Source organism: Thunnus maccoyii, chromosome 21 (assembly GCF_910596095.1).
Source record: "Thunnus maccoyii chromosome 21, fThuMac1.1, whole genome shotgun sequence".
Taxonomy (NCBI): Eukaryota; Metazoa; Chordata; class Actinopteri; order Scombriformes; family Scombridae; genus Thunnus; species Thunnus maccoyii.
The window spans coordinates 11,292,873-11,306,385 of record NC_056553.1 but is presented as its reverse complement, the minus strand read 5'-3'; the positions used below and the strand labels follow the sequence as shown (position 1 = coordinate 11,306,385).

Here is a 13,513-nt window from a genome sequence, read left to right as displayed (position 1 = left end):
TTGTACTGATACCTTCATTAGATGAGACATTCTGAGTCTGACACAAATCAAGTTTTCAAGTGCAATCACCTACATATATATACATATTTAAATTGAAATATATTTAATGAAGTCAAATGTTTCATGCAATACTTGAAAACGTTTGCAATATAAAGTTTTGTAGCCTGCATGTTCCAAAAACCTGGGTCTGTGCTGGTGTAGCTTGTTGTTGTATAATGAGGCCATACTCATACATTTAGAGGGAAGTCAGCCTTCACTGCAGATCAGGTTAAAAATAGCCTCTAAGTTAACTTGAGATTTGATAAGGTTTCTTTACTTCCTCCAGAACGTCCTCCAAAACATAATGCAGGTCATTGGATTGCAAAATGAAGTAATATGTTACATAATAAATACTGTGCAGTATTTTGGATTACTCTGTAACCCTACATTTTAGAGATCACATTGATGTGTTAAATGTATTCTTGTTTTCCTACTTCTACATCTCATTTGTGCTCATTATTTATTTCATTCTGCACTCCAAACTACCACACAAGGCTGAATAGATTCATGTCTGAACACCTTTCTAAAAATGATACAAAATGAGAATGATTTGTTTAAAGACATTTATTTGTTACATAATATTTGGTGCTTCTTGATCATCTTCCCTGTTTTTACAGAACATCTGAATCAATTTTTTCCTGTAGGCATAGTTCAGGAAGAAATACATCACAGGATCCAGTACACCACTAACACACATCAGTGCAGATGTGACCCGATTGGCTCTTCCCAGCGACTCCCAGCTTGCTTCAGTCATATGGCCATAACTGTGACTTTTGATGTAGATTACCCGGCTCACATGGTAGGGTACAAACGCAAACAGAAAGTTCATCACAATGAGAATGATCATTTTCATCGCTTTATCTTTCACTGGTCTTTCAACCTGTTGCTTCACTGACCTTAATTTCAACAGAATCAGTATGTAGGAAACCACTATAGTGGTGAGGGGAATAACAAATGCCACAACAGTGGAAACCCAGGCTGTGGGAGATGGTTTTTCTAAGTACAGCTTGTTGCAGATGCCAGATGAGTTGTTGGTCACATTCTTTTTAGAGAAAAGTATTGGACTCACAGACACAATAATTATCACCCAAAGTATGCCAACAACTATCTTTGCATACATAGCCTTTCTAACTGACAGTGATCTTATAGGTAGAACCACAGCCAGGAATCTATCCAGACTGATGAAACTCATTAAATAGAGGCTGCAGTACATGTTTAGATAAAAGAGGAAGCCTGCAAGTTGACAGAGGATATGTCCAAAGGGCCAGTAGCTGTCAGACAGGTGGTAAACTATACGCATGGGTAAAATGAGGATATAAGAGATGTCTGTGATTGAGAGGTGCCTCAGGAAGACTTTCGATGGAGAGTTGCAGTTCTGGTGAAAGAAGGCCCACAGTGCCAAGGCATTTCCAGGCACAGCAATGATGAAAACCAGGATATAAAATATAGAAAAGGAAATGTTCTCCTGGTGCGAAGCACTGCCATAGAAGCCCTGCATGTCTCCTTCAGAGATGTTCATAGTTGTTGTGTAGAGGATCAGCCTAGTGCAGCATATAATAGACAAAAATAACCTGTTATGATGATTCACAATCCTGTCATAGCCTATAGTCAATAACCTTTTACTGATTCATCGTGTTGCTTTCATAGCGAAAGTAAGTGACAAAAAATATGATCCCACATGTAAAATCATGTTTTGAATCATGTGCTTCTAAGAAACAGGAACTATCCTTGTAAAATTTCAGTGTAATCAGTCTTGTGGAAGACTTATGTAATAAACTGTAAACTCCACTACTCAGTGCACTTGAAGGTACCAGAAATTTAAACAGGATTTTCAAAAAATAATGACTTTTAAATACTATATGACAGACAGTAAAACCAATTTGAATGTTTTAGGTAGTTTAAATGTGAAAACTTACACGTAATTTATAATTAAAGCTACCAGTCTTTGCGGTTTGATATCTGATGCGACCCACTGCAGGGCAAGAGCAAATTTAGGGTATATGGTCCTCACAAGTGGCACTTTGTCAATAATTATTAACAATATTCTTACCTGTAATTGCAGAGGTGCAGAATGCAGAATTCTATATTACATCCATTACGAGTGGAAAATACTGGTGTGAGAATGAGATGAGACAAAGTGAAGTGGAAGTCACAGCTAGAGAACTGTTCAGTTTTGTGGTGCGTCACACACACACACACACACACACACACACACACACACACACAAAAAGTAAGCAGACTCATGCACTCACATGTACAACATCAACTTCCACAGAAATTATGCAGAAAGCCTTGATCAGAAAATGAAAACATTGAAGCTCAATACTTTACAAGCATGCAAGTCTTTATTTTTGCTACTCCGACACAGTTTTGTCTTTACCACATTGCTCCTTTGTAGTATGATTTAAAGCTTTACAAAAAATGAGAGAAAACCAAATATTTACAAAATCTATCTGTGCAAACATAATTCTTCTTTTACACCACTCTCCTAAAGTATTTGAAAGGCATGCATACATATAAACTTTGGTATGTTAACAAAACTACTTATTTTCTTAGTAGAAGCATCTATGTACATGTGGTAGAACTGATTCATCACTTTGTTTTTTAGTACAGTTTACATTTAGACAACAATACATGTTAACTTAACAAACCGAGACCAGCAGTACAAACACTGAGGTCACAACAAGAGAGTGCATGTAAATTCCCCTATATCTTGTGACTGGGTTAGGCCTAAAGTGAGTCATTGTACAACAACTTTGGCAAATAGGCACACTAAAATGAAAATTTGTATTACTCATGATACCACTTTTCATAATCTGTAAAAGAAATTGGCAGTTTACATGGGTAACTATGAGAAAATACTCTTAAAAAACAGAGGTTAATAATGAGAACAACTTTAAAATGTCTGTATACATGGTGTATACATTCATAAAAGGCATTTACAAGGGCTGTGTTGAATGTCTGGCAACATAAGAAATATAGAAGATTAAATATACTATGGTTATTCAATCTCTGCTTTGAAAAATAAAACACAATCTTTACATGGTCTTTGTGGTTGTACATCAAGTCTATTTTCCCTATTCATAGCTACAGCAAGAAAAATATATTTTCAACACCATGAGAGCCTCCCACTTCAACTACAAAGTGGCAAAACTAAATATTTTTTTTAGTTCCGTTATAAAATATTTCGTCAGAACATCTGGTACACCTTCAAGAAAGAATCAAAATCCAAGTAGCAACTCAATGGAGATAAAAGCATTGATGTGAGAATGCCAGTGTCAAATAAAACATGAATGGGGGGAGTGCATCACTTAATACTTTTACAACACCTTTAAAAAAACAGAATAAAAACAACAAACCAACACTATATAAAATGAAACATCACCAGGTCTACCTGCTATGCTGTAAAGCCAGAGGGGTGATAATGGGGCTAGGCAGTGTCCTTAGCTGTTGTGGCTGTTGGGATGCAGGATTTGCCGCTGCTGCCGTTGTGGGACCTGTAGCTGGTGAAGCTGGGGGTGTGTATGGTGCGGATGCTCTTTCCACCTGGGCCCAAAGGTGTGGGCGACAGAGGGGAGGGGGAGGAGGAGGAGGAGGATGAGGAGGAGGAGAATGAAGAGGAGGAGTGCACTCGACCATTCTGAGTCTGCGAGGAGAACGAGAGAGCTTTACCTGTGTGCTGTGAGGGTGTAGGGAGTTTGAGGGATCCGTTAGACAGGGAGGGGATGTGGGAGGAGGGTAGGGAACTGGAACGAGGAGTGTGAGAGGACAGGATGGAGGACTTTGTGACAGAGGAGGAGGAGGAGGAGGAGGAGGAAGAGGAGGCTGGGTTAATGGGATTAGTAGCATCTGAGCTTTGTGCAGACTGGGAGCTGCCTTTAGTAGAGCTAGGATAAAAAGCAGGGATTTTAGAGATGGGTATAGTAGGGGAAGTAGTTTTATGATCCCCTCCCACTCTTTTAGCACTTCCGTTAGCCTGCAAACAGAGATGCCAAACAGATACTGGTTGTCAAAAAGGAAATCTGATCAAATAATACATATAAAAGGCAAGACGATGTTAACAAAAACTCTACAAGTTATAGACATTGAAACATACTATGACTGCACAAACATTAATATTACTAAGACACAACTAAAAGACACCAAAAACAACATAGACAGAAGTTCTATTTTTTTCTAGGTTACAATGAAAAGTGAGACACATGGAATTGAGAGTCATGTTACCAGGAAACAGAACATTGCAAAGGTTAGACAGAGCGATGGCAGACAGGAGGGGCATCTCTACAACTGCCTGCGTGTTAGAGGGTTTGTTAGGCATTGTGAAGGGGCTGTGGTTGAAAACTGAGAAGACAAAGATGCATAGGAGGGCTGGCGAAGATTAGATTACAGGGTTAGGGCTTTTGAAGAGTGAGCGCAGACAGGGGAAATGTGGGCCAGTATTCCACTGAAACTGACGGCGCAAGATGGTGAGTTGTGGCGAGGTCTTGTGGGTAAGGGAATACATCACCGTGAGGTTAAGAAGCTATGCAGTAATGTTGGGTTTGAGCAGAGGTGCATTGTGAGAAGGGAGGAGCATAGCCGAAAAAGTCAGTTAGGTTCGTATTTTAACACAGCCATAAGCATCCTGGGATTTGGCAACACTGTTTAGGAACTCAGCTGTGATGGGAACTGGAGATGTGATGACAACTCAGATGATGACAGGATAGGATTCCACTTTTCTTTGCCATTTTTCCATTTTTTTGTTTAGTCACCAACACAGTGAAAACCATGAGCAGTGTGGACATGCAGAAGCATACAGTACAGTGATGTTATGGGGTAACAGTCAAGAGTCAAACATGCCTTCTTGTCAGAGCAGACTCGAGAGAAACATTAACAGATCCACAGTCGCCACCGTAGTGACTATTTTTTTTCACAACACTTGAAATCTCACAGCTTTGGTAGTCTTTTTTCCCCCTTATAATACATGCCTCATGTTTTCGATCCCTATAAGTTTATATCCTCTAGTCTCTGGTAAGGCCCTACAGTAAAACTACCTGTCGGAACTGCCTCTGAGCGTCCTGCAGTTTTTGCTGTTTTCCTGCTTTGTCAGTAGTACCCGGCGACTGCCTGGACTTCGCAGACAAAGGGACGGGCATCCGACTAGTAGGGGAAGCGACACTGGTATTCTGCAAGGGGATCCAAACGAAAAACAAAACAAGAAATAAAACAAAAGAAAGAAAAAAAACACACCATATAGGAAGTATGAAAAATCAGGACACTGACAGGTAAAAAACCTGTTCATTCAACACCTCAATAATCAACACCAGTGAAAGATCATGCACCCAGTGGGACCATAAACCTTACATTCAATGAACAGTAGTACATGCAGTCAAGAATAAGGACAATAACAAAGATTAATCATCATGAGAGTGTCTTTGATAATGAGTTTGTCACTTGCTGAAAACCTCAGAGTTTTAGCAATGAACTGAAGAAGAAAGATGGTAGGCAGGAACCCAACAAAATGCCACCCTTAATCATGTCACCATGATTTTACAGAGTGAGAAAGCCACAGGGGACATTTCCAACATTTCCTAGCACCTGTGGAGTGGATTAATGATTTTGTAATTTCAGTGGTTAAGGTTGGAGTGAAGGTAGGTTTGAAACTGAAAGAGAAGGACCCAAAGCCTTGTGGAGCAACAAGAACTAGAGAGAGACCTGTTGTACGGTGCTGGGGGCACTGGGGACAGTGGTGTTGGTGGTGGTGGGGATGACTACAGGCCGAGGAAGGAGCTGAGGTTTATTCTTCTTCTGCAATGAATTTTTGCTGAGTATCTTAGGGCCAGACCCTTTGGAGGTAGGGAGAGAGGAGGACCTCTTCAGCCCCACTCCTGAGATTTTCCCATTCTCTCCTTTCGCATCCTCTGTGCAAACTGGTTCCTCAGGGGAGCAAGGTCCCATTTCACTTATAGTGGTCTCCAGCTGCTTAATGGTCTGTTCTAGGCTGTCCAGTGTCTTGTAGGTGTTCTTCCGGATCTCATCCGTCCTGCCGAGGGAGTCCGAGTTCTGCCTCTTCAGCGGGGCTGACTTAGACGTGTCTGCTAAGGGTTTTGAGCGCATAATCTCAAATCTCTTCGCTTCTTTGTGCTGCCTTACAGTACCATCGGATTCCTCCTCGTCTTCATACACGACCACCTGTAGAGTTTTCTTGCCTGACTTGGTGCCTGTGCGAATGGCCTGGGTCAGCGCTGCCAGCTGTTTCTTAGGGAACTTAAACTTGAACTTCTTCTTACCATCCTGCTTAGCTTCTCCATTTGATTCCATGTTCATTCCACTATCTGTCAGTTCAGCGATTGAAGATGAAGATGAGGACGATAAGCTAGTGTGGTCTCCAGTGCCCTGTGAAGAGCTGACCTTTTTGCCATCAACCACCTTGGTCTCTCCGGCTTTTACCTGCAGCGAACCACTCCTCTCCGTGTCAGACTCCTCACTCTCCTCGTCGATGCGCTCTTCTGCTAGCATCCTCTCCAGCTCCTCCTCACACTCAAAGATGGTGGAAAGGCGCTTGTAAGCTGAACGGATGTCCATGGGCTCGTCAAAAATGATGATGACGGGCTTCTTGTGGAAGCCATTGTCCGGGGGCACAGTGGGATCCGATGTGGTGTTACCTCGGTTTGTGGCACCACCTACAGTAACAGTCTGGACGCTTCCTTTCTTGGCATTGACCAGTTCCTGGTACTCACCACAAGACAGGGCCTGAACCTTGGTGTTAGTGATCATAAAGGCTATATTGTCAGGGGGTGGAGGTGCCTCTTCTCCAGGTAAGTCAGGACTGAGACTAGCCTCTTCATCACCCTCCTCACAGTTAGTTTTAGGTGGATCACTGTCCTCAATAGGAGCCTTTTTTGGTGGCACACCAGAACTTTTAGGTCCCTCTCTCACAGTACTGACTGTTGAGGTTGCCACAGGCTCGGGTATTACATTCTTACTAGAAGAAACATGCTCCTGAGTGACTTTACTTTTCTTTTCAGTGTTAATTTTGTTGAGGATATTTCCCTTCTCCATTTCTGCACTAGTCTTCAAGGATTCTGAGCGTTTAACTTGCTTCTTGGGCAGTTTGAATCCCTTCAGTCCCACAGGTTTAGGTGATATAGGTGGAGGAGTTATAGGTGGGGGTGATTTGGGTGGCTGTTGTGGCTCCTGCTGCTGCTGCTGCTGCTGCTGCTCCTGCTGCTGTTGCTGGCTTGGAGAATTGTCATTAACATTGACATTTGACACCTGTGATGGAGGCTGTGTGGGCTCTCGGTGTTCAAGGGTTTCCTCCGTTCCTGATGGGGGTGGATGGTCTTTGGGGATCTTTCCAGTCACATAGTATATCACCTGAGAAATGGAAAAAAGTCACAGTTTAAAACTCTCAAGGTCTAGAATATACGTTAACTATACATGAATATCATGGCGACAATAAAAAGTCATACATACCCCTTGGCTCTGTCGGACAGTAGTGTTCCCGTTTTCATCTGTGTCAGGATCTTTATCCTCTCGACTGGGCTCTGAGTTCTGCTAGGACAGTGTGTGAGGGAATAATATTACTGTGCAACTGGTGTGTCAGGTTGCTGTGGATTAACTGAATTCACAGACATGATTGCATTAGCATCCATGGTGTCGATACTGCAGTGAGCAGTTTCATACTGCATGACATGACTTTTATATGCTGTTCTGATATTAAATGGTGGATATTAAAATGCATGCAGGAAAAATTAATAATTATCATATGTTTAAAAGCTAAGACTATAAGCCTCTCTTTTTTAGAACAGCAAGATCAGCTAAAATCTTTATTCTGTCTGTTAATCCTTTCTTTTATTGCACTGCTAGTGACAGTTCTGCAATTAAGTTTTGATTTTATGTTTCAATAAACTGTCTTTACCTCTGGTTTCTGGTGTTTTTTAAAATTAACTTTTATTAACTTTTTTTATTAATGCCATATGCACTGTTAACACTCTGCAAATCACTTTCACTTTTTTCACTTTTCATTTGGGCCATAATCTCTGCATCATCAGCTACTGTGGAATATTTTATGTTGTATTACTTACAGTAACTAGTATCTTAACATATACTTATAGTATACCTCTAATCAGTTCTACACTCTGAAAGCTTATACCTAGATTTACACTACATCAAACCAAAAGTTATTTTGAAAACTCAGCATTGTGCCAACTTGCATTTATGCTTTTTCTTATCTTGTGTATGTGAATATGTTATAGCTGGGAACTAGTCAGATTTCTTGCATGTGAACATACTGTACCCGTCCTCTTTGTCACACTGAATCATATTAAATGCAACTTTTGTTTAATGGCTTAATGTGAAGAAACTAAAGGGTTGTGCTGGTTACACAGGTGTAAAGCTGGGAAAGCAAATTGAGGTGAAGTTGAGCACAGAGAACGCAGAGAAACAGAAAAGTAATTCCTCAGAAATAAGTGAGGGAGAGAAGCATGCAAAGTGGCCAGACTGACCTCTAGTGAACCAAGTCTGCAAAAACAGGTTGTGTCTACACACTTGAGTTTTAACTGTGTTGTTTCTCTCAATTGTCAATCATTTAAAAAATATTTAGTGTGATGATTTTGTATGAAGACATGTCATTAAAGAAAGACACAAGACGATTTAATTGCCTGTAGAATACAGTGCTGAGGTCTTTATTTGGAGAAAAAGACAAGTGATAATTAAATCAGTGGCAAAACACATCATTGTCTTGTCCAGACACACAAAAGACACAGCATCTTTTCAGAGGCTTCATTTTATGCAGACTTAATCCCGAAAAAATGTTCAAGCTGTGATATCCAGCAGAACCAAAGAGGGAAGAAAAACAAGGCAGCAAGTAAAGGAGGGTTTTGGAGGCAGCTGTTACAGGTTTCTCTCGAGCCAAAGCAAGGGTGCAAAGTTGTAGAAGTGTTAGACACAGCCATCGATTGTATCAGACAGTTGGCAGAGGCAGGCAGTTAGGTGGACAGCTGTACGGCGACATACATTTTACCTTTTTCTCTTTGAGGGGCAATAAAGCCCCTGGTCTTAGTTCTCTGATTTGTGGTTCAATTCGAGTGGTGGGCTCTACCAAATTTTTCACCCCTATATCCTTAACTGTGCACTTCTGGAAAACCTGAAGAGTGGAGAAAAGCGAGGGGGAAATGGGGACAAGGATTTTGAGGAGGGAAGGAGTTTGAATATCTTCATCATTGCCACAGCTATAAAATCCAACACGTGACAAAATCAGCTGTCAGTGCCCATCCTTTGCCACTTCTGAGGAAGTCAACCACCATGGGAAGAAATGATAGGCAACCCACTCCCACAGCGCAGAAACAAGCAAAATACAGTAGGCCTTAAACCTATAATGTGGTTTTGTTCACATATCTGAGGGAATGTATATGCGTGTGAGTGCATCTAACCTGGAGCTCTGCCATGATCTTGTCCCCTTCATCCTCCTCTTCTCCAGTAACAGGAGCAGGGACAGGAGGAGGGGTTGCAGACTTTGGCTTGGTCTCTGGTGGAACCTTTGTGGGCTTGGGTTGAGGAGTGGGAGATGGGCCCTCTTCTTCACCCTCCTGTAAAAATAGATGAGAAGGAAATACATAACGGAAGCCATAAAGCAAGACTTGAATGTTTAGTTATGTTCCAAAGAGCCAGATTCAACAAAGATATCATTCTTTGAAGGAATAGTTTGACATTTTAGGATTGCTTTCCAGCCAAGAGTTAGATGAAAAGATCAATACCCCTCTTAGGTTATGTCTGTTTGGTAAGTGTGGAACTAGAACATATCCTTTAGTTTGGAGTGAGCCATGCTAGCTGTCTCCCCCGCTTCCGGTCTTTATGCTGAACTAATTGCCTCCTGTCTCCAGTTCCACACTCAGTGCGTAGACATGAGAAAGTTGATATTCTCATTTAAGAAAGCAAATAAGGATATTTCCTAAAATGTCAAGCACCTCCTTTATTTAAGTGATTAAATATATCTCATTTTTCACAAACTGTTATTAAACTTGACAGTATACTTTCAGTACATGTACAAAGGCTGAAAGAGCTCTGCTGTTACCACTATGTTGAGGAAAACAATTATGGAGGTTTAAAGAAAAAAAAACATACACTGAACAGATAAATTGAAATAACTGAAAAAGCTAGAAAAGTAAGTACAATGACCAGATAACAAGCTGCAGATGTGGTTGGACCATGTTTCAAAAGACTACTTCTTACCAGACTAACCTGAGCTGATACAGACTCCTTTCTGCTAGTGTAGACCACCTCGCCAGATCGTGTAGTTGTCATGCCTGAGCTCGAGCTGGGGTAGGTCTTTCTCGGAGGAGGTGGTGGTGGTGGAGACTTGTTGGACTTTTCAGACCCCTGCTTGGTAAAACTGTCAGTGGGCTTGGTCGCAGTCTTCGAGGGTCTCTCCAGTGCAGGCTTGGCTGCTTTCTCCATCACAGGCTTTGGGAGTTTCTCAGGCCCCTTCTTGGCTGGTTTGTCTGAGAGAGACTCAGACTGGGGCTCTTCTACATAGTAAACAGAGATTAATGATGTAATTAAGACATACCTTATTTTAATTGTACAGTATAATACTTTGGGTCCATGTTTGTGTCTTGAAGTTACTTTTGTGTAGATTTGTCTGTACCTGATGGTGACTCCACAGGGCTGTGGATGTCTTGTTCTCCAGTGGCAGCAAGGAGCAGTGCTGGGTTTTCTTCCACTTCTAGACAGGGAATGCCCTTCATCATGTTGGCCTGGGCCTCCTGGAGGATCTTATCAAACTCTTTTCCGTCATAATGACCCATCTTCTGCCTCCTCTCTTCCCACTCCTTTTCTGCTGCCTATCAGGTGAAAAAGAACAGAGAAAGAGAGAGAGATTCAAACAGGTTCTCTAATTCTGAGGAAGCTGAGTAAGGAAATGTTATTCCTAGGACAACTATAATTAAATTAACTAATTAATTACGATTAATTACAGTAGTGGGCAAAACAATGCTATTCAGAGTCTACATTTTAACTAACTGAGCTGATTGATTTGATATTTGCAGGAGGCTGATGACAGAGACTGAATATCACCACAGCTTTACTTTGTCGGATCAAAATAAATCAAGACCAAACTACATCAGGCAGGTGACTAAGCATACCTCTATGGACATAGCTCTGTTTTTGCATTTGTCCTGACTGTTCTGCAGCTCTTCTATGACAAGAACCTGGTTGGCAGTGCCGTTGCCATTATTCACCGGGTTCCCATGTGTCTTCTTATGACGGGCAGGACTCGGTGGATCTGAGTCTGCCCCCTTGGGAGATTCCCGGCCTTGACTCTTGCTTGGGTTGGGACTGGGAACATGAGTGGGACTAGGGGTGAGCGGAGGACTGGGCTGAGTGGTCAAGGCTGCAGACTGCTGGGACTGCTGCATGTGGACCGGGGAGCTCTGGACATGATGGATGACCATCGGGGAGGAAGGCATCACCTCTGATCTGATGGTGGAGCTCTGGGGTTCCAGTGGGTCTGCTGTGGAGCCAGGTTGGACTGATGCTGAGGGAGCTTCAGCAGGGGCCTCTGCTACTGCTGCTGCTGAAGGGCTGTTGTCCACTGGGACATTAGCCAAAGGATCAGGTCCTTTCTGAGGGCCCTCAGTAGCACATCTGCAGAGATAAGAGAAACAGTATGTGATGCAAACCTGCAAAAAAATCCAGTAAAGATATTCAAATGTTCTCTTAGCATAATAACCACAAAACTACTTTCTATAACAAAACTCAACATTGATAGAAATCTATTTTACAACCAAAATTAGTATTTATGCTCTTTCTGATTTTTCATCCAGATTGAAAATACATCAAACCTTATTATAAAGTTTACAAGTAATGCTAATTAATTCTGACATGAGGGTTGAAAATGCCATTGAAAGCTATGATGCAACGTCTTATGGTTTGGCAACGGAGACAAGAAGTCATGGAGGGAGAGTGAGAGAACTTCAAGAGTAAGATTCGTGTCTGTGACATATTAAAATGGGAATGAAGTTCTGCAGTGTCCACCAAATTAATTCACCTATCGGTTCAGTGAAGGCGATGAAAAGTAAATCAAATTTGACGCCGCACTCCTCTGTCCACACAGAATGACCTCTTTGATGGGATGAAGGCCAGCTTGCCCGCGTAATCAAACAGTACAATCTCCCACATCACAGACCCCTGTGAGTAGCTCTGTGGAGCGCTTTTTGTTTTCATCTTCCATTCCCCATCGCTCACTCTCCCCATTCCCCTATGCTCCAGCACCTCCTCTCTTGATTCCTACTTTATCTCCTCTGACATTTTTTTCTTTCTTTTATCTTTCCTCTACCTTCTCAGACTGCTGAGTGTATCAGTCAGGCTCTTGACCCTTTTCAGCATGCTGTCCAGTTTATGGGGCTCCTCCTTCAAGAACTTGACGGCCTCCACCTCCACCCTGAGCACAGCCCGCATCCTGGTTTGTAGGGCTGGAAACTCTCCTGTGGAAACACATACAGAGAAACATGCATGCATTTTTTAAACAGCTATTACGGCAATGTAAGTTTTTTAAGTTTACAGAACTTTTGTTTTAAAGCTGCTCATAGTTGATATCTTGTGTAAAATAACATTTAATCCTTTAAAAGTAGCATTGTCTGCATTTAGACTATCATGACACTACAACTCTTCAATAAACTTCATTAATAACATTTTTAGGGTTACCAGCTCTTTAAGGCTGACTCACCACAGCTGTTCATTGAAATACGATACTGAATTTAAATTTAGAGATACATTTATTGAACGATTACACAAGTAAATAACTTTTGAGAAGAAAAAACAGTTTTATGATTTGTTTTATACATGAGAATCGAGTCTGAGAGTTCGTAGACATCCAACATATCAGCCCTATTGGCTGATATCCAATGTTTAACAAGAGGCAAGTATAAGACTAATAATATACAAACAAATGTATCAGTCTGTAATTTCAATAAGAAACTTACTTTGAAGAACTTGAGTATTAGACACTGTCTTGTATATCAATAATCAAAGAAACCACTAAACTTAACTAAAAACTGGATATACACAGCCCAGTACTAGTATGTTCTCTGTCATCTTACCTTTGAGTCCTGCCAGAGATTCTCCCACCTTCCTCAGAGTCACTGCCCCCTCTTCCACGTCCTTCAGGGTCACCACTCTGTGTGATGCTGCAGAGTCCTTCTGTAGAGAGCCTACATACTGCTCCAGCTCACTGCAGAAACCAAAACATGTCGGATGGAATGAAAGGACAAACAATTTTGGGTTGAGAGAGAAAATTCAGATTGTGAATCCAAAGAATTTTGACAAAAGTGCATGTTTTCAAGGACAAAAATAAAAATGAATGGAAGCGTGGCACAACAATACCTGTTAAACTCTTCCTCCCTCTTTTAAACAAATAATTATTTACATAAAAAGTCCATGATCAAATGTCTCATTGTAGTTATGTAATTCCAACTTGGATGCATTTTTTTCCTGT

At 41.4% G+C, this 13,513-nt stretch overlaps 2 protein-coding genes across 16 annotated transcripts in view; both read right to left on the bottom strand.

Annotated features, from left to right (window-relative positions):
* Positions 1-610: 610 nt before the first annotated feature.
* Positions 611-2,171, bottom strand: LOC121888552 (uracil nucleotide/cysteinyl leukotriene receptor). Its single transcript, XM_042400155.1, has 2 exons — positions 2,090-2,171; positions 611-1,580 (listed from the first exon to the last, which is right to left on the bottom strand). Exon 2 carries the CDS (start codon positions 1,556-1,558, stop codon positions 611-613), a length of 948 nt encoding a protein of 315 aa, XP_042256089.1. The 5' UTR covers positions 1,559-1,580; positions 2,090-2,171.
* A 191-nt stretch (positions 2,172-2,362) lies between these two features.
* The window catches only part of si:ch211-285f17.1 (sickle tail protein homolog), a 114,086-nt gene continuing 102,935 nt past the window's right edge, over positions 2,363-13,513 (bottom strand). For 7 of the 15 annotated variants that reach the window (XM_042399065.1, XM_042399069.1, XM_042399077.1 and 4 more), the window contains 11 exons: positions 13,119-13,249; positions 12,356-12,503; positions 11,163-11,664; positions 10,667-10,862; positions 10,252-10,547; positions 9,453-9,608; positions 9,044-9,166; positions 7,495-7,575; positions 5,734-7,395; positions 5,073-5,204; positions 2,363-4,015 (listed from right to left, as the gene is read on the bottom strand). In XM_042399065.1, coding sequence (XP_042254999.1) covers positions 3,470-4,015; positions 5,073-5,204; positions 5,734-7,395; positions 7,495-7,575; positions 9,044-9,166; positions 9,453-9,608; positions 10,252-10,547; positions 10,667-10,862; positions 11,163-11,664; positions 12,356-12,503; positions 13,119-13,249 — 3,973 coding nt within the window. In that variant the 3' untranslated portion in view covers positions 2,363-3,469. Of the gene's footprint in view, positions 4,016-5,072; positions 5,217-5,733; positions 7,396-7,494; positions 7,576-9,043; positions 9,167-9,452; positions 9,609-10,251; positions 10,548-10,666; positions 10,863-11,162; positions 11,665-12,355; positions 12,504-13,118; positions 13,250-13,513 lie in introns of all 15 variants that reach the window. The other 8 variants (XM_042399074.1, XM_042399066.1, XM_042399067.1 and 5 more) reach the window with 8 other exon arrangements.